This window comes from Oryctolagus cuniculus, chromosome 2 (assembly GCF_051225735.1).
Source record: "Oryctolagus cuniculus isolate XC-2025 breed Fujian yellow rabbit chromosome 2, ASM5122573v1, whole genome shotgun sequence".
Lineage (NCBI taxonomy): Eukaryota > Metazoa > Chordata > Mammalia > Lagomorpha > Leporidae > Oryctolagus > Oryctolagus cuniculus.
The window spans coordinates 69,282,501-69,302,935 of NC_142868.1; the positions used below are offsets into that span (position 1 = coordinate 69,282,501).

Genomic DNA, 20,435 nt, shown 5'->3' on the forward strand with positions numbered 1-20,435 from the left:
GGAGCGTGAACCAACGGAAGAAAGACCTTTCTCTCTGTCTCTCCCTCTCACTGTCTGTAGCTCTACCTCTCAAATAAATAAATAAAAAAAAAATTAAATAGGTCAAATAAAAATTGCAATAGAAAGCCTTAATAACAGACTTGGTGAGGCAGAAGAAAGAATATCCAAGCCAGAAGACAAATCTTTGAAAGATTTCAGTCAGATCAAAAAATAAATAAATAAAAAAGAAGAAATTAGAAAAATTTTAAAAAGTGTTAGAGATTTATGGGATACTATCAAATGACCCAACATATGGGTTTTAGGAGTTCCAGAAAGTATGGAAAGAGCGATTTAGAAGGCCTATTTAGTGAAATAATTACAGAAAACTTCCCCAGCTTGGGGAAAGAAAGAGACATCCAAGAAGAGGAAGCATGTGGAAACTCCTAACAGACATGATCAGAAAGTCTCTTCAGATGACATGCTGCAGTCAAACTTTCAACAGTAAAATATAAAGAAAATATTGTAGGGGCCAGCGCTGTGGCGCAGTGGGTTAACACCCTGGCTTGGAGCGCCAGCATCCCATACGGGCACCAGTTCGTGTCCCAGCTGCTCCTCTTCCAATCCAGCTCTCTGCTGTGGCAGAGAGAAGATGGCCCAAATTCTTGGGCCCCTGCACCTGCGTGGGAGGCCCAGAGGAGGCTTCTGGCTCCTGGCTCCGGATGGGCGCAGCTCTGGCTGTTGTGGCCAATTAGGGAGTGAACCGGCGGATGAAAGACCTCTCTTCTTCTCACTCTCTTTCTCTTTCTCCCTCTCCCCTCTCTGTGTAACTCTTTCAAATAAATAAATCTTAAAAAAAAAAAATTGTAAAATGTGCACAAGAGAAACTCCAGATTACTTTCAGAGGATCTCCAATTAGACTCACAGCTGAGTTCTCATCAGAAACCCTACAGGCTAGCGAGAGAATGGAGAGACATAGCCCAAGTCTTAAGAGAAAAAAAAATGTCAACCTAGAATTCTGTATCCTGAAAAGCTCTCATTTATGAATGAAGGTGAAACAGACCTCCCATAAGAGAAATCGAAAGAATTTGTCACCACTTATCCAGCCTTTAAAAAGATGCTTAAGGTTGTGCTACACACAGAAACACAGACAGTCATCATTATGAAACAATGGGAAGGCAGATAATCTCCCAGTAAAATAAAAAGAAAATCCAAAGTAAACAATCGGGATATTTATGCAAAAATGGTAGGGCCAAGTCATTACTTATCAATAGTCACCCTGAATGTTGATGGCCTCAACTCTCCAGTTCAAAAATATAGACTGGCTGACTGGATTAAAAAACAAAACCCATCTATGTGCTGCCTACAAGAAACACACCTCACTAAGATGCAGGCAGACTGAAATTGAAAGGATGGAAAAAGATATTCCATGTTAACAGAAAGGAAAAATGAGGAAGTAAAACCATCCAAATATCAGAAAAAATAGACTTTAACACGAAAACTATTAAAAGAGACAAGGGCACTATGTAATTATTAAGGAATTGATTCAACAGCAAGATGTGACTATAATAAATGTAAACACACCCAATTACAAGATACCTGGCTGTTTAAAAAAATGTTAAGGGATCTAAAGAGAGACACAGACTCAAATACAATATTAATGGGGGACTTTAATACCCTACTTTCAGCAATGGACAGATCAACCAGACAGAAAATCAGCAAGGAAACAACAGTTAATCAACACTACAGACCAAATGGACAAACACATCTACATGGCTTTCCATCCTACAGCTGCAGAATTCACATTCTTCTTACCAGTGTATGATACTTTCTCTAGGATTGACCACATGCTAGGCCATAAAGCAAGTCTCAGCAAATTCAAAAAATCGAAATCATATCATGTATCTTCTCAGACAACAATGGAATGAAACTGGAAATCAGTAACTCAGGAATCTCTAGAACATATGCGAACACATGGAGATTACACAACATAATCCTAAATGAACAGTGGGTCATAGAAGAAATAGAAAGAGAAATCAAACAATTTCTGGAAACAAATGAAGATGACAATACAACATATCAAAACTAATGGGATACAGCAAAAACAGTGTTAAGAGGAAAGTTTATAGCAATAGGTGCCTACATCAAGAAATTAGAAAGGCATCAAATAAATGAGCTATCAATGCATCTCAAGGATCTAGAAAAACAACAAACCAGCAGGAGTCACTGTGCACTAACTTCCCATACAGGACCTCTGTCCTCAAAGAGTTGTATTATAATTGTGTCTAAGTTCTCCTATAAGATGTATCATTCTTGGGTGGGAGCACAGGTGGGAGGAAGGGTAGGGTGGAAAGTTCCTGAATGTTCCTATGTTCCTGAATCTCTATCTATTAAATACATGAAATTTGTAAACCTTAAATAAAATTTTCAAAAAATTAAAAAATGAAAAGGACAGATAAAAAAGAAAAAAATATTAAACACAGAAATTTTAAAGAAACAAATTCTGGAGGTAGGAATAATGTTAGAAATTAAAAGTTCACTATAGGAGTTCAAAAGCAGACTTGATCAAAAAGAAGGAAGAATTGGCTAATTCAAACACTAGTCATATAAAATTTTATAGGAGGAAAAAAAAGAAAAAAGAATAAAAAAGAATGAATAATCCATGGATTTGTGGAATATCATAAAGTGAAATAATATGTTGATTATGGAAATTTCAAATGGATAAATTTCAGAGAGAGAAAGAATTCTTATTTAAAGAAGGATGAAGACATTTCAGAGTGTTTGTTGCAAGCCCCACCATGCTTCACATTTCATTTTTCACAAATGAAAAGAAGAAATAATTCACTTATTCACTTACGAGAAAAAAAAAAGTGTATCAGATCAATTGCCTCACAATTCCAGTGGCTAGGGCCTAGGCATCAGTATTTGTTTTATAGGCAATGCTAATGTACTGCCTGGGATGAAAATCAAAGATATAAAGACTGTTACACTAGGGTAAAGGATTTAGATTAGATAATAGGCAACCCTAATGTATTGCCTGGGTTGAAAATCAAAGATATAAAGACTGTTACACTAGGGTAAGGAATTTAGATTTACTTAGTTCTAAAAATTCACTTGAAGGCAGAAAGACAGACAGACATTGCTCCCATCTGCTAGCTCACTCCCCCATTCCTGCAAAGGCTTGGGCTGGGTCAGGTAAAAGCTGAGAACCGGGAATTCAACTAGAGTCTCTCCAGGGTGGCAGGGACCCAACTTCTTGAACCATCACCTGCTACCGCCCAGTGTCAGGAAGCTGGCTTCAGGGAGCCAGAGCTAGAAGTAGAACCCGGGCATTCTGATATGGGATGCGGGTTTTAAATTGCAAGGCCAAATGCCCATTCCTGGATTTCACTTTTAATAAGTCGCTGAAGAGTTAAAAAATAACCTAGTAGAATTTACTTTAAACAAAAACATTCCCTTTTAAAAGATGTCTCTGGTTGTTACAGGAAGTAGACACCAGGAATAAAAAAACTCAATCTTGAAAGTTTAAGAAACTGAATGAACGATTTTTCAGAAAAGATATATTGGGTAGAGGCTTAGCAACGAGATGGTGACGGTCCATACGGAGAGTCTTCAGACTATACAATCAATAGGTATAAACAAAGCAAAGGGAAAGTATTCCCAACAAAGAGAGAACACTCACAAATGCAAGCTTATTGACCACTCTCGTTATTTATGTTCTAACATTGCCACTATATGTAAGTTATTTAGCAAAGTATTTTTTCATTAACATTTCAAAGAGATCCTTTTTTGCAACTTAAAAAAAATTTATCCTCCTGATCTAAAACCTATCCTGCAAGACCAATAAACCACAAAGATAAAGTCTTAAGTTGCTTTTATTTCATCTGAAATATTCAACTGAATATGGATAATTGATACAGAAACACAGCAATAAAGATTATTCTAATTAAACAATATTTTATAACATAACGGAACTTAAATTATGCTACTTCATCAATTTGGTAATTATTTTTAAGTAATGTTCATTGGCCTTTAACTTACAATGTGAACAGTCCCTTGTAATTTACTCTGAGTTCTTTCAATTGCCAGCATTCTTGTCACTTTCCCTGATAGGAAAACAACAGGGCAGGTTATTTTAACCTTAGTGCTGCCGCCTTTCTTAAAGAAAGCGATAATTATGCCATCTCTATCAAAAGTGGGAAAACATCTGGCACTATTTCTCTCATTTCCATCTGTTCCCCGTGGGCATTCCAAGTTTGTAAGACACTAAAATAAAATCAGTGTCAAGTCTGTAGTCCTAGTTGACCAGCTTTGGAGTATATTTCTTACCTGATAACACAAATGATATACCAGGTATTTTTATGGTAAAATGGAATATCTGGTAAAGTTACCCTAGTATCAATAATCCCAAACAATAAAAGATTGAAAAGATAAAAAACCAGTGCAAACTCAATGCATTTAAAGTTAGAATATAGTTAGCATACAAAACTTAAAAAGAATATTACCTTTCAAAAGATGATTCAGGTCCATTGTGTCATGTAAAACTTTCTGTCTGTATCTGTGGTCTAAATTAGAATCTAACACTGAAGACTTTGAGATAACATTAGGCTCCTGTTTTTCTTTCCCTTTTTTGGCACTTTTCAAACACCTTGAATTATTTTTTAAATCCTCAACATCTTCATTTATTTCCTGATTCACATTTTCTTGCCTTTTAACTTTTACTTTTTGGTCATTTGATGCCCCCAGTTCAAAAGACTGAACAGGGCTGATGTCTGGGGTCGATAAAGGAGTTACGTCAGTCACAGTATCTTCAGATTCCTCAATGTAGTCATCAACTTTTGGTTTAGTAGTTGAAGGTCGTTTTCCTGTTGACTTTATTCCTGTTTTATATTTCTGTTTTGGTGATAAGAGGGTTACACTAGATACATGTTTCTTTGATGATGGAGAGGAATCAGATTTGGAGATATCAGACCCTGCATCTGAACAATCTGTACCTGAACTTGAAGATGAAGAAGACAAAGAAGAAGAAGAAGAAGAAATAATTTTGGAATACTTTCTACTTATGCTTTTTTTAAAGTTATTAGACGGCTTAGCTGACTTGGACCTCACATGACACTTTTTCCCATCATCACTGCTTTCCTCTCCATCTGTATAGTAGTCATCCTCAGCATCTTTTACAGCTTTGGGAATCCTGCGGGACATGGGCAGGTGTATTTTATGTCCTATTGTATTATCACACAATTTTTCTGATCTTGAAGAAGTGGTCAAAGATAAAGAATTTCCAGTTTGTACAATATCACTCTCTATTGGGTTTTCTTCTAGAGGAATTTTTGCTCTCCTTTCATTTCCCTTATCAGTGAGATAATTTTCCTTTGTTTGTATTCCAAATTTCAGGTTTACATTTTCTGTACCTTTATCTAGGCTCTCTTTAGCATCAACATTTTTCTTGTCAAAAACTGAATTACTTTCATATTTCTTTGTTTCTTCAAAGTCACTGTCAAAGAAAGAATGGTCCACTTCACCTTCTGATATATCTCCGAACCGATCCATGATAGCAAAAATATATCTGAAAAGGAGTGAAGTATAACTATCAAACTAAAAGTCATTTCCAAGTACTTTTCATTTTAATATAATTACATAATCAATGGTAAATGAAACACCATATAATTTTTCCAAGCTGAGAAATTTGGCTAATATACGAAAAGAAACATTTTAAAAAGAATTATTCACTTATTTGAAAGGCAGAGTCAGAGAGAGAGAGAGAGGGAAAGACAGGCTGAAGCCAGGAGCCAGGAGCCAGGAGCTTCCTCTTAGTCTCCCATGTGGGTAGCAGGGACCTAGGAACTTGGGCCACCCTTTGCTAACTTCCCTGGTGCATCATCGGGGAGCTGGATCAGAAGTGAGGCCGCTGGGACACAAACTGGTGCCCATGTGGGATACTGGCATTGCAGGCCTCAGTTTAACCCATTGTGCCACACAGCACCGGCCCCGAGGAGAAATGTTTTAAAATAAACAAATAACTCAGTGAATTGTTGGTGGGTCTAACAGGAGTAATATCAGGTTGTACCAATTATTTGAAAAATAAATAAGTCCAATAATTAAGTTCACTAGAAAATAACTGATCATCAAGGCAAGTATATCACAAACAGGGACACCCAGGTGAATACCAAGGAAATTCTGTATTCTATAAATTACACAGTTAAGAGTTTAGAGTAAAAAAGTATGGTATTAAAACCTCACAGGATTGGCTAAGTCAATCCACACATAGTATTCTGGAAGTAATGCAATGAAGACTGCTAAACTTTCAGACTTTAGTACTTATTGTCTTTGTCCTATTCAGCTCCCTCACTACAGTTATTGAGGAAGAAGCAGAAAAAAAGGAGATGACTCCCATTAAAAGTAAAAGCTCCTGCCCAGCACTTCTTAAAGAGGATAAAAACTCTAAGGTACATATAGGCTGCATAGGTAGCCTGGAATTAAATTTCTCAATCTTTAATCACAAACTGTGACATAATCACATATAGAAGACAGCAAGAGAAGAGTATCTATGTCTCACTGAGTTAAGGGGGTCTGGTGTAAGAGACATTTCACAACAGATGGCCAATGATGTATAAAATGGAAAAATCAACATGTATTAGACAGACACATGAAAGTAAATATTAGAAAATAAGGATTAAAATGTTCCAAGTGACTGCCTGTAGTGTGCGACAGGGACCATTGTTTTGTTTCGGCGCTGGTACCCCAGGTTCTAGTCCTGGTTGGGGTGCCGGATTCTGTCCCGGTTGCTCCTCTCCCAGGCCAGCTCTCTGCTGTGGCTGAGGAGTGCAGGTGGAGGATGGCCCAGGTCCTTGGGCCCTGCACCCGCATGGGAGACCAGGAGGAAGCACCTAGCTCCTGGCTTTGGATCAGCACGGTGCACCGGCCACAGTGGCCACTGGGGGGTGAACCAACAGAAAAGGAAGACCTTTCTCTCTGTCTCTCTCTCTCACTATCCACTCTGCCTGTCAAAAAAAAAAAAAAAAAAAAAAAAAAAAAAAAGACTTAAGGAAAGCAAAACAAAAGGTTTAAGGGGCTGTGATTGACTAAGTCAGAAAGTTTAGGCTTAGGTTTATAAACAATGTCTCAGTGCTTAGAAAGATTTCCTTTGTTAGATTTGCTAAGTGTGTCTTGTCAGGTGTTTGAGACCCTTAATGAAATCAATTATAAAAATTGTGTTATTAAGTAAACTTGTAATAGTGTACATTGTTCAGGAAAATGTGATATACTGTTATAAGCCAAGTGACGATTAAAGTAAAAATGAGTTTTAAAATTCCAAAACAAAATTATTAATTTCAGCTAAAATATGATGTCTAAGTCTAACATTTAGGAAATTTTGTTATATATACTTAATAAATATTAAAAACAGAAGCCATAATATTTTCCACATCATAGATTAATGCCATCTTCATATTTTAAAATCAGAATTGACAGGGGATACACCTGCTACCCAAATCCTCAGAACAGAAATAACTAATACAGTTTTGGATATCTTTTTTTTTTTTTTGGACAGGCAGAGTGGACAGTGAGAGAGACAGAGAGAAAGGTCTTCCTTTGCTGTTGGTTCACCCTCCAATGGTCGCTGCGGCCGGCGCACTGCAGCTGGCGCACCACGCCGATCCGATGGCAGGAGCCAGGTACTTATCCTGGTCTCCCATGGGGTGCAGGGCCCAAGCACTTGGGCCATCCTCCACTGCACTCCCTGGCCACAGCAGAGAGCTGGCCTGGAAGAGGGGCAACCGGGACAGAATCCGGCGCCCCGACCGGGACTAGAACCTGGTATGCCGGCGCCTCAAGGCAGAGGATTAGCCTAGTGAGCTGTGGCGCCGGCTCAGTTTTGGATATCTTATTTATCCACATTGAATCAGTCTATTCTTTTAACTAACTTATAAAAATTGAAACCTGTTTTAAAAGACATTGGGCAATTAATTTTCAGAACTCTTAAGACACAAATGTTTAGAATCAGTAACTTCTGGAAATTTCAATATCAAAAAGAAGAAATGATATTATTTACTGTGTTTTCTGTAATACTGAAAAACCTGTATAGAGAAATATAAAAATTCCATTAAAATAATTATTTAGATCACAGAGTACTACTGCTTATGGGTCAAATAATCCTGTCATCTGTTGTCGTAAATAAAGTTTCACGTAAACTCAGCCCATTCATGGATTTGGGTGTTGTCTCTGACAGCTCTCACATGACAGCTGCACAGCTGAGCAGCTATCACAGAGACCGTAAGACCAATGAAGACTAAAATATTTGCCACTTGATCCTTTACTGAAAAAGTCTGTAGACATCTGATTTAGATAATATATCAACAATCAAAAACACAGAACACAAAGTTATTATCTATACAATTTACACATTTAAGCAAAAACTTTGGGGGAAAAGTAGAAATCAAGAGTTGATCTTAAGGGGCTGGCTTTGTGGAACAGCAGGTAAAGCCACTGTCTGTGATGCTGGCTTCCCATACAGGCAGGGTTTGTGTCCTCGCTGTTATACTTTCGATCACGCTCCCTGCTAATGGTCTGGGAAAAGCACTGGAAGACAGCCCAAGTGTTTGGGCCCTGTCACCCATGTAAGAGACCTGGAAGAAGCTCCTGGTTCCTGGTTTCCACCTGGCCCAGCCCTGGCCATTGTGGCCATTTGGAGAGGGATCCAGCAGATGGAAGACCTACCTCTCTCTCTAACTCTGCTTTTCAAGTAAGTAAATAAATCTTAAAAAAAAAAAAAAAAAGAGTTGATCTTTAGAAGAAAAACCACCACGAATTCCACTGAATTTTTACTATTTCCACTACTATTACTGTGATGATATTTATACAGTACATTCAGTACTTAAATGATGAGTGGAAGTTTACTCATTGTTTCAAAAAGAATGAACTGAGTCAGAAACTGACCCAGGCTCAAAATTTAGCCCTGAACTTAGTGGTGTGTGATCTTGAACATATGTACAAGGATGTCAATCACAGCACTATCTGTGATAGCAAAAAGTTAGAAACTACCTCAATGTCTACTAAGAGGAAAATGGAGATCTACAAAGATATTGATGATGAAAACAAACAGAATTAGATGAGTAACAATGTAACTGTATAAAACATGAGGGTAATGTTCTGGCCCAGCAGGTTAAGCCTCTGCCTGTGACCCCAGCTATCTCATGAGGGTGCCTGTTTCAGTCCTGGCCACTCCACTTCTGATTTAGCTCCCTGTTAATGTACCTGGGAGAGAAGTGGAATGATGGCCCTTGCTAACCACATGGGAGACCTGGATGGAGTTTCAGGCTCCTAGTTTTAACCTGGCTCAGTCCTAGTTGTTGTGGCCATTTGGGGAGTGAACCAGTGGATGGAAGATCTCACTTTCTGGCTCTGCCTCTCTCTGTAAGTCTGCCTGTCAAATAAATACATAAATCTTAATTAAACAGGCCAGCGCCGTGGCTCACTAGGCTAATCCTCCGCCTTGTGGCGCCGGCACACTGGGTTCTAGTCCCGGTCGGGGCGCCGGATTCTGTCCCGGTTGCCCCTCTTCCAGGCCAGCTCTCTGCTGTGACCCGGGAGTGCAGTGGAGGATGGCCCAAGTACTTGGGCCCTGCACCCCATGGGAGACCAGGAGAAGTACCTGGCTCCTGCCATCGGATAGGCGCGGTGCGCCGGCTGCAGGGCGCCGGCCGCAGCGGCCATTGGAGGGTGAACCAACGGCAAAGGAAGACCTTTCTCTCTGTCTCTCTCTCTCACTGTCCACTCTGCCTGTCAAAAAAAAAAAAAAATCTTAATTAAACAAAAAACTTAAAATACACAATACTATGGCCTTTGTGGGCAAAGACATAGAAACAAAGTTATAAAGCATGGATTTGACCCGCATGCAGTAAACATCGAAAAGCAGAAGGAAATGAGTGGCTGGGAAGGGGAAAAATGGGGAGAAACAGACTTGAGAAAAGATCTGTGATTCTGAAGCACCACAAACATAGACAGTATGATCATTATTAATCCAATTCTGCCCACTCTAACTGAAAAAAAAATAAAAATAGCCACTTTAAAGTGAATACTTTCATAACACTGTCACTAACCTATCCAAAAAGTTACCGTTTTTTGTAGGATAATTCACCTTGAAAATAAAATGTCATAAGTAAGTTGTGGTTATTGTTTTTTTTCCTTTCTCACTCTGTTATATAGTTAAAAATCCCTTAGCAATTAAAAGTTTTTAATAAATTTCTTCAAATTTCGAAAACACTGTTCCAAAGCATACTCCAGACCAATATTTCATGGACAGCAAATCACAATCCAATATAACATCAATTCACTAGGTCATGCCATTGAAAATGGGGCTGGTGTTGTCACGTAGTGGGTTAAGCTGTCACTTGCAATGCCTGCATCCCATATAGGTACCAATGAGATTCCTGGCTGCTCCACTTCCAATCCAGCTCCCTGTTAATGCACCAGGGAAAGCAGTGGAGGATACGCCAAGTGCTTGGGCCTCTGCACCCATGTGGAAGACCCAGAAGAAGCTCCTGGCTCTTGGCTTCAGTGTGGCCTAGCCCTGGCTGTTGCAGCCATTTGGGGAGTGAACCAGCGGATGGAAGATCTCTTTCTCTGTCTCTCCCTCTCTCTAACTCTGCCTTTCAAATAAAAAATAAATATTTAACCAAAAAAAAAAAAGAATAAATGTAAAAATTTAGAAAAAGAATCAGAATACAGAATAATAGTGCATATCAAATTGTAAAAGTAATGTCTCATGAAACTTGTTTTCATGACTTAAATGCATTATATATATACAAGGCATTGATATAAAACCTATCTCTTACAGGGTCTCAGGAGTGTGAAATGCCACTGGTCTATGCTAGTGAGAAGTTGTGATCAAAAGCTAATGTACTACAATACTAAGAAACTAGAATGAAAGTTGAAACTTTGGACAGTACTAGAGACAGTGTCAAACGTCATCAAGAACCAGAGTTTAAGAAAAGTTGTGGGGCCATGCTGTGGCATAGCAGATAAAGCCACTGCCTACAGTGCTGGCATCCCATATGGGCACCAATTGGAGTCCTGGCTGTTCCACTTCTGATCCTGCTCTCTGCTGTGGCCTGGGAAAGCAGTAGAAGATGGCCCAAGCCCTTGGGCCCCTGTATCCAAGTGAGAGACCTGGAAAAAGCTTCTGGCTCCTGGCTTCAGGTTGGTACAGCTCCAGCTGTTGTGGCCAATTGGGGAGTGAACCAGCAGATGGAAGACTCTCTGCCTCTCCTTCTCTCTCTGTGTAACTCTTTCAAATAAATAAATAAATATTTTTTAAAAAAACAAAAGTTGTAATTTAAACTCTAAATATAGAAGGAATATTTTCTTGAACTTTGAAAAAAAAACTGAAACCGAAGTTGTTAAAGTATAAGAGATGGAGGATCACAGAATCTGAAGAAATGAAGATATCTTAAAGCATAAAAAACAATGTTATTAAGTCATAAGTTAAAAGTTATTAGTGCTTGGTCCAAAATTAGCACATCTTTATATAAATTTATTAACAGACATGTGAATATTCCTCTAAAAGTTTCTGTTTTTTTCTGGGAAATAAATTGATAGAAAGCTTAAATTTTTCTTGGCTATTGTTTCTTTAATCTTTTTAAGATTTACTAAAAAAATTTTTAAAAAGATTTATTATTTATTTGAAAGGCAGAGTCACAGAGTGCCAGAGGCAGAGAGAAAGAGAGACATCTTCCATCTGCTGGTTCACTCCTCAGATGGCTGCAATGGCAGTTCAGCTAATCTGAAGCCAGGAGCCTGAAGCTTCTCCCAGGTCTCCCATGTGGGTGCGGGGGCCCAAGGACTTGGGTCATCTTCCACTGCTTTCCCAGGCACATTAGCAGAGAGCTAATGGGAAGTGGAGCAGCCAGGACTCAAACCAGCACCCACATGGGATGTCGGCATTGCAGGTGGTGGCTTTACCTGCTTTGCCACAGTGCTGGCCCCTGTTTCTTTAATCTTCAAAAAACCAATCATCTAAATCATTCCAACCCTTATGCTTCAGAAATACTTGTATGGAAATAAAATTACCAGCATAAACAAGCCTCAATTGTGTTAGTGCTTTATGTTATTCTACTTCTAGCAGTTAAATGTAGTGTTTACTATGTAACAGCATCGTTCAAAGTGCAACTTTTAAGAGGTTTTATCATTGCTGTTTATGAGCAATCTGAAGCAGAGAACCTTCCCACAGTCACACTGCAGGTGGCCCAGCCAGGACTCTAAAAGCAGGCATATTTTAAGATCCTATTATTAACTACTGTTCTATCCTGATTCTCAGTATGATCCTTCCATAAGACCACAACCTGAGGCTTGTTTTTTTTTTTTTTTACTTTCATATATTGTAATATTTATGATGTTTGAGGGTAAACATTAGTCAGATAAAAAGACCTTTCCACCATGGGGATTTTTAAAAGGAAAATTGGACCTGGTTAGCAACATGATTTTAAGAACAGTGTGTTGTTTAAAAGGATGATTTGTACAGTTAAAGTTGTAAAGGCAAGCTAGTGCTTGCCACATTTTGCTGGCTTTATTTGTCACGTAGTTTTCCTCTGACAAAGTAACTGGAAGAAACCTCCTTGGTACCACAAATTAAGTGAATCAGTAGCCCTAGGTAACAAGAATCTAGAGCTCTGAATTAACTAGTAACTCCCCTGTCCTACTCTGGGCTTATGAGGAAACTCCCTTTCCAAAGAACATCTCTGGCAAGAACAGTGACAATTCTGAAATTCTAAACTTGAAATACTGCCAGCATGCCTCTTTTTTGTGTGTATGACACAAACGATTTTCTATGATAGCAACCTAATAACCTTAACTGAGACCTATGTAAAGTTCCTTCTGATGGTGTATGGCACAAAATAAATGTTGGAGCTAATACCTGTCAGTTTCCCAATAGTCCTGAACGGAAAGGACTTGGCTTTCTGTGATGGGGAATTCATGTGTCAGTTTGACTGGATTAAGGAATACCTAGAGAACTGGTAAAGCTCCCAACTAAGTACATCTACCTTACACTAAAAATGAAGAAACTAAGCCTAGAAATTCAAGTTACTTGAATCCCACTTCTTGGACTGTGGTAAATACACTTTTTTTTTCCTTAATGATTTCAGCCTTTATCAAACTTGTGAACTGGAGGGGGAAAAAAAAATTGCGGCAGACAATCAAAATGCTCAAGATCACACATCGAGAAATTGCATTCCAGATTTGGACCCAGGCATTCTGGCCGGAGATTTAGCACTCTTAACAAACACTACACTGAAACAAGCAGAGGAAAAGCAACAAGCCAAAATCCTAGCAGGAAGGAATATTCCAAAATAGCCAAAGCAACACACAGATCCACATGAAGGACAGTAAAGAGGGAAGCAGCCCTGAGGACTCTTGATTAAAAGGTTCAGAACTGTGATATCAAAAAAAGTTTGCAGATTTATTATTTGTAGTTTCAGAGGTAGAACTTGCATCAGCAGATGAAAGTACTTAAAACTGTTTTAATTTTTTAAAATTTTATTCATTTGAAAGGCAGAGTTACAGAGAGAGGGAGAGACAGGTTTTCCATTCGCTGGTTCACTCCCCAAATGGTCACAACGGTCAGAGCTGGGTGGGTCTGAAACCAGGAGCCAGGAGCTTCTTCTGGGTCTCCCAAGTCGGTGCAGGGGCCCAAGCATTTGTGCCATCTTCTACTGCTTTCCCAGGCCATCAGCAGGGAGCTGGAATGGAACTAGAGCAGCCGGGACACAAATTGGTGCCCATATGGGATGCAGGCACTACAGGCGGAGGCTTAACCTCCTATGCCAAGTGCTGGCCTTTAAGTACTTTTAAGGTGTTGAGTTTAACAGAACTGCTCAAAAGCAGAAATGCTACCTTCTAATATGAGCTCTGAGTCACTAGAAATGCTGGAGCAAAGACTGGATGAGCATTTGCTGGGGTGCGGCAAGTAAGTTCATACATATGGAGGCTACAATCTTTCTAAACCCTGAACTAGGTCTAAGTCCCAAAATCAAATGATTACAGATACTTCTGTGAATCCTTTTTTTTTTTTCATAGTTAAGTTTCCCATCTAGCTTGTGAAAAGGATCAGAATACATCACAGCAAAATATGCCGTTTTGGGGCCGGTGCTGTGGCTCAGCGGGTTAATGCCCTGGCCTGAAGCGCCAGCATCCCATATGGGCACCGGTTCAAGACCTGGCTGCTCCACTTCCCATCCAGCTCTCTGCTATGCCTGGGAAAGCAGTAGAAAATGGCTCAAGTCCTTGGGCCCCTGCACCTGCATGGGGCTCCTGGCTTTGGATCGGCACAGCTCCGGCCATTGTGGCTATCTGGAGAGTGAACCATCGGATGGAAGACTTCACTCTCTCTCTGCCTCTCCTCTCTCTATGTAACTCTGACTCTGAAATAAAATAAATCTTAAAAAAAATGCCATTTTAGCATAATGATCATTTTGAGCTAAAAATATCAACAGATGTAAAAGCCTTTAGAGAACTTCACTCATCTAAGAGCAGAAACCTCCGAGAAACGAGGACTGCCCTCAGTCATCTCCCAGAGAAGGTTCTTCATCTTGATGACTAGGCTGGCAATGAGCTAGACCAGCACAATTAACCCTTGCTCAGACAGCCCTTCCCTTACATTAGTTCCCCCACATATTTATCTTTTCATAGTTTACAGCCCCCAAAGACCTAAAACCGTTTATCTTCACAACTTTTCATTCTTTGTTAAAAATGGGCTATCAACTTACAGGCCTATTCATTTCTTTGGGTCTTCTTTTCCAGGAAGGTCCCAAGTTTGGGAAAATTAACATCAAGTAAAATCTGCCTGACCTTTCTCCTGTTCCATCAGCCCTGTCAGTTTAATTCCAGGGCCTTGGCAGCAGAACCCAAGAGGATAAAAAAAAGGCTAAATAAAGGCTTTTTTTAAATTTATTTTTTTAAAGAAACACATTGACTTATTTATTTCAAGTGAGAGAGAGGGTGAGACACAGAAAAGTGATGGGAGTAGGGGTGGGAGTGGGAGGTGGCGATCAAGCTTCTGTTCAACAGGTTCACTCCCCAAATGCAGGCAATAGCCAGGGCCAGGCTGATTCCAGGCCAGGGACCCCATCCACCAAAGCAGCAAAGTGCCCGAGCCAGCATCTGCAGCCACCAGCTGACTGCCAGCAGAGGTGGGACTCCAGGCCAGACACACCAATACAGGAGGTTTCCCAAGCAGCAGCAGCTCAACCTGCAGGCACACAAGGTCTGTCCCAAGGCAAAGTTTTCCCCTCTCCTGTACACTTGTCACCCAACCAGTTCCCAGTGTGTTGCTCATCTTTATCAGTCATTCCAAGAACCGTTTATCTGACAAGAGTCTAGAGTTAAAACACTGAACATGGAGCCCTGGTTCTGCTCTTTGCTAACTACATAGAAAAATAGCATCATTTCCAACTTAAGTTTCCTGCCTTCTTTCTTCACCCTCTCCAGACAGACAGACAGACAGACACACACACCAGAACCATCCCCTTGTCTGCAGGTCCACGATACAGTCAGGTAGTCCCCAGTGGTCGCAAGGGTCAGGCTCCCTAAGTGGCCACAGTCCATGAGAGCTGGTGCATAGCCCAGTGCCTGGCAGCCTTCACAGACTTAATTTTCTATTCCTAACACCCAACAGAGAGTAAGGATTTCAGCACTCAGGTGGCTGAACTTAATTTACATGGCTATGTATGCAACAATCCGTTTGATAACATTTACCTCAACCTTAGTGAGCGAGTCAATTTACACCGCGGTACAACTAAGAAAAATGGTGGCTTATGAAGGTAATTAAGATAACGCTTTATAGTGCACTGGCAAAGGGCAAAAATGAAGCGATAATCTGCCAGATCATAATACCCCCTGGTGCTCAATCAGGCCAAAGCTGCCTGGGAGTCACCGGAGCTACTCACCGTGTGTACAGCTCCTGAAGCGCCCGCAATAAAAATACTAGTGCCTTCCCGACACCTCAGGAGAACACCCAGAATCAGTCTGTCATTTTCAAAAACTGTCATTTCTGTTAACTGTGACCTTACATTTCTGTGGTCCTCAAGAAGATGCCAGTTGGGTAAACGACAATCTCGAGCCAAAGTAAACACCTGTTTTCCTGGAAATCGGGGCTCGAATCCCGACCCCCTCGGACTCCCGGGAGGAAGCAGAAGGTAAACAGCTTGCCCTCGGGCCTCAAGGTTCCGGCTCCAGCCTGCAGAGGTGGGCGGCAGCGCTCAGAGCCCAGCCCCGGTTGCGACCACACCTAAATTCAGAGCCGCCCCTGACCCCCACGTCACCCCAAACGCGTCCGGAGGACCAGACCGGCCCTCCCGGCCCCGCCGGCCGCGGGCTAGGGCGCCTTTGTTGTGGTTACTCCGCCGCGCCAGGGGCTGGCCAGGCGGAGAGTGGCGGAGCACACGGCTGGGGGCCCCCGCGGCCCGCCTTCCCAACCTCCCGCGCAGGCTTCGTTATACCAACCCCGGGAGCTCGCCGCCGCCTGGGCTCCGGAGCGGGAAAACGGCTCGCCCGTGGGGTGGGGGTGGGGCGGCGGACGCGCCGCGGGCCGGGCGCAAGGGGCCCCGCGCACGACGCTCACCTGGGAGCCGCGGCCACTACCGCCCCTCCGCAAGGCGCCCGCGGCTTTCCGAGCCTCGCTCCCGCGTCCGCGCGCTCCCGCAGCCCCAGCACGCGGCTCCCGGCGGCGCGCGCGCGCCCGAGCCCCCAGCGGCAGCTTCCGGAGGCGGAGGGAGCGGAAAAGGAACCGTGTGGGCGGTGAGAGAGCCGCGAGCGCGCGTCCGGCGGGCAGGGGGCGGGGCCCGGGCGAGCGCCCGCCTCGCGCGGCTGCGGGCGGGCGGCCCGCGTCACAGAGCGCCGAGGGCCGGCGGCCGGGAGCCGGGGCTCTCCCTGAGGCCCAGGGAACCGAGGGCCGGCTGAGGGCCTCACGATTGGGCCGGGCTTGAGAAAAAAAAAAAAAAAGGAATGCTGCAGCCCGCGGCCTCGACGACGGGTTACCGCAAAGAGGGTAGGCGCAGTAGTTACCTTGGGACGTTAGCAGGCGAGGCGGCTAAATCATCTTGTGACTTTGTTTTACAAAAACAACACTGATGAGAGGTGATTGTGAAATTTCAGCGAAAGTTAAGACGCGGGCCGGGCAGTCCTCTGCCTGCTGGTAAACGAGTTGGGCAGTTTAAACAACTAAAGAGAAGAAAAAGAAAATATCTCTGCAGAATATACTGCATGCCACAATTTCTTTAACTCTTCGGGCACAGAGTAGCCGCGGAGAATACTGGCACCCCAAAACATCCACCTCCTAGTTCCGAGGACACATGAATATGGTACCTTAGGTTGCCGAAGGGATTTAGCCAATGTGATTAAGGGTCAAAATGAGAAGATTAACCTGGATTATGTAGTGGGTCTAAGGTAATCACAAGAGTCCTTGGACAGGCAGGAAGTTCAAAGTCAATGGTAGGAGCTGTAAACACAGAAGCTACAGGTTGAGTTTTGCGAGGCAGAGGCAATGAGCAGAAGCATGCAGGGTAGCCTCTGGCAGCTGAAAAAGAATGGACTGATTCTCTCAGAAAGCCTGGAGGTTATGCAGACCTGCCAATACCTTGATTTTAGACCCCTGTGTTGTTTTAAACCACAAAGTTTGTAGTAGTTTATAGGACACTAATACCATAAGTACTCAGTGTTGTTCACATGACAGTATAAAGGTAGGAAATTCATTTATCCATAACCTAGGGAATCCGATTGAGAAATTGTCTCTATTCTTATTCACAATACATCATGTACTTTAAATGGAGAATCACTTCTATTCTTTTTGTTAGCCAAAAGAAAGGATTCCACTTAATGCTGCTTAATGAAGCTATGCTGGCACCATACTGGGGATGGTTTTCTACTCTGTGGGTAGAAGTTTCTTTTACCAAGTATTTAAGCAGAAATTTCTCCAAAGATAACACAAATGGCCAATAAACACATGAAAAGATGCTCCACTGTCACTGATTGTTACAGAAATGCAAATCAAAACCATATGAGATACCACTTCACACCCACTAACTTGGCTGTTGTCAAAAACCAGAAAATAACAAGGATGGCAAGGACATGGGGAGATTGGAACCCTTGTGCTTGTGGGGCTGTAAAGTAGCACAGCTGCTGTATAAACTGTATTGCATTTCCTTGAACACAGAATTATATTACTCAGCAATTCCACTTCTGGATACACACCCAAGAGAATTGAAAGCAGACTCTCACAAAGATGCTTGTACACCATGTTCATAGCTACATTATTCACTATAGCCAAGAGGTCAAAACAACCCATGTGCATCAGTAGATAAATGTGTCAAATACTCTACATACAATGGAATGTTAATCCAGAAATAAAATTCTGATACATGCTTATGTAATATGGATGAACCTGAAAGACATTAGACTAAGTGAAATTAGCTGGACACAAAAGGGAAATACTGTATGAGTTCACTTAGAGGTTGCCTAGAGTAGTTAAATTCATAGGGACAGAAAACACTGTAGTGGTTCTTAGGGCCGGAAGGGCAGGGGTGGATGCAGAGTTTCAATATGAGGATAAAAAGGTTCTGGAGAATGGATAGTGATGATGTACAACAATGTGCATGTCCTTAGAGCTACTGAACTCTCCATGTCAAAATGATTGATATGGAAAATTTTATGTTGTATTTATTTTTGTAATGAGAATATAAAAACATCAAGGAATTTATTATATCTCAAACTACCTTATTTCTTGGGAGCTATGAATTTATAAGTTTTGTCTCATCTTGGGGTCCTAGCTTAAATCTGGGGTGGGACAGAGGTTCAGGAAGCTGAAGGAGAAACACACTAAATAGTGGAAGAAAGATGTTTCATTGAGACAGAAATCAGTTGTGGTCTACTCACAATGTCCAGCATCTTTTTATTTAAAGATTTATTTTAAAGTTACAGAGAGAGAGAGGAAAAGGGAAGGAGGAGAAAAGAGACAGAAGGAGATCTTCCATCCATTGGTTCACTCAGATGGCTGCAACAGCTGAGGTTGTGCCAGGTCGAAGCCGGGAGCCAGGAGCTTCATCCAGTCTCCCACATAGGTGACAGGGAACCAAGCACTTTGGCTATCTTCTGTTGCTTTTCCCAGGCCATGAACAGGGAGCTGGATTAGAAGTGGAGCAGCTGAGACTCAAAACAGCACCCATATGGGATGCTGGCGTCACAGGTGGCGGCCTTACCCACTATGCCACAACACCTGTGGCTGTCCAGCATTTTAAACATTTTTTTCCACTCAATTTTACATTTGGAAGTAAAGCAGATGACATTCCCATCTTAAGAGAACAATGAAGATAACCTTATGGAGCATTCTGTTTGAATGTACTGGCCATAAGGAATTTAAATAAGACACCCCTATTTAATTTGCTGTTTAATCCTTCGACCTGTTAGGACTCCACACACTCCACACTTACTATTGGGAAGGAACATGTAGATTCTAATTTAAAACCTGAGCTAGGATTTTTATCTCCCTCAGTACCTCCTGATTGCAGTCACTCCCTGGTAACCCCTAATCCTTTTTTTTTTTTTTAAGATTTATTTTATTTGAAAGGCAGTTACAGAGAGAAAGATATCTTCCATCCACTAGTTCACTTTCCAAATGGCCGTTCACTCCCCAAATGGCCATAAGAGCCAGCCAGAGCTGAACTGACCCAAAGTTAGGAGCCAAAAGCTTCTTCTGGGTTTCCCACGTTGGGTGCAGGGGCCCAAGCCCTTGGACCATCTTCAGCTGCTTTCCCAGGCTCATTAGCAGGGAGTTGGATCGGAAGTGGAGCAGCCGGGACTTGAACTGGCCTTGTTATGGGATGCTGGCACTGCAGGCGGTAGCTTTACCCGTTACATCACAGCACTGGCCCCTGGTAACCCTCATCTTAGCTTTGCCTCTCCAGTGTTTTCTCCAGTCATGAGTAGGATAGAGATTGTCACTGCTGACTTGGCAGCAGTATAGCTTTAACTTCCAAGTGGTTTTCTGACTACAGGTTTACATTTCTTCAGATCTGTGTTACTCTTGCGAACAACATACTGCTGTATCAGAAAGCCCATGATCTTAAGAGTTACAGATTGGGGGGCCAACGTTGTGGCGTAGCGGGTGGGGCCACTGCCAGCAGTGCCCACATCCCATATGGACGCAGGTTCAGCGCCTGGCTGTTCCACTTCCAATTCGGCTCTCTGCTGTGACCTGGGAAAGCAATGGAGGATGGCCCAACTCCTTGGGCCCTTGCACCCACGTGGGAAACCCGGAGGAGACTCCTGGCTCCGAATGGCGCAGCTCCAGCTGTTGTGGCCAATTGGGGAGCGAACCAGCAGATGGAAGACCTCTCTCTTTCTCTCTCTCTCTGCCTCTCCTTCTCTCTCTGTGTAACTCTGACTTTCAAATAAATAAATAAATCTTAAAAAAA

At 42.0% G+C, this 20,435-nt stretch overlaps 2 protein-coding genes across 13 annotated transcripts in view; one reads left to right on the plus strand and one right to left on the minus strand.

Annotated features, from left to right (window-relative positions):
- Positions 1-20,435, minus strand: part of CFAP97 (cilia and flagella associated protein 97) — a 52,054-nt gene that overhangs the window by 29,653 nt on the left and 1,966 nt on the right. For 2 of the 10 annotated variants that reach the window (XR_016229068.1, XR_016229067.1), the window contains exons 1-3: positions 16,589-16,735; positions 4,482-5,542; positions 4,018-4,082 (exon numbers count right to left, since the gene is read on the minus strand). Coding sequence is in view for 8 of the 10 variants with exons in the window: in XM_089325772.1 (XP_089181898.1) it covers positions 4,482-5,526 (1,045 nt within the window). In the remaining 2 variants the exon portion in view is untranslated. Of the gene's footprint in view, positions 1-4,017; positions 4,083-4,481; positions 5,543-15,914; positions 16,205-16,470; positions 16,780-17,031; positions 17,188-20,435 lie in introns of those variants that run through there. The other 8 variants (XM_051833189.3, XM_089325773.1, XM_089325772.1 and 5 more) reach the window with 7 other exon arrangements.
- Positions 1-20,435, plus strand: part of SNX25 (sorting nexin 25) — a 179,655-nt gene that overhangs the window by 6,985 nt on the left and 152,235 nt on the right. The gene's annotated exons all lie outside the window — the stretch shown is intronic.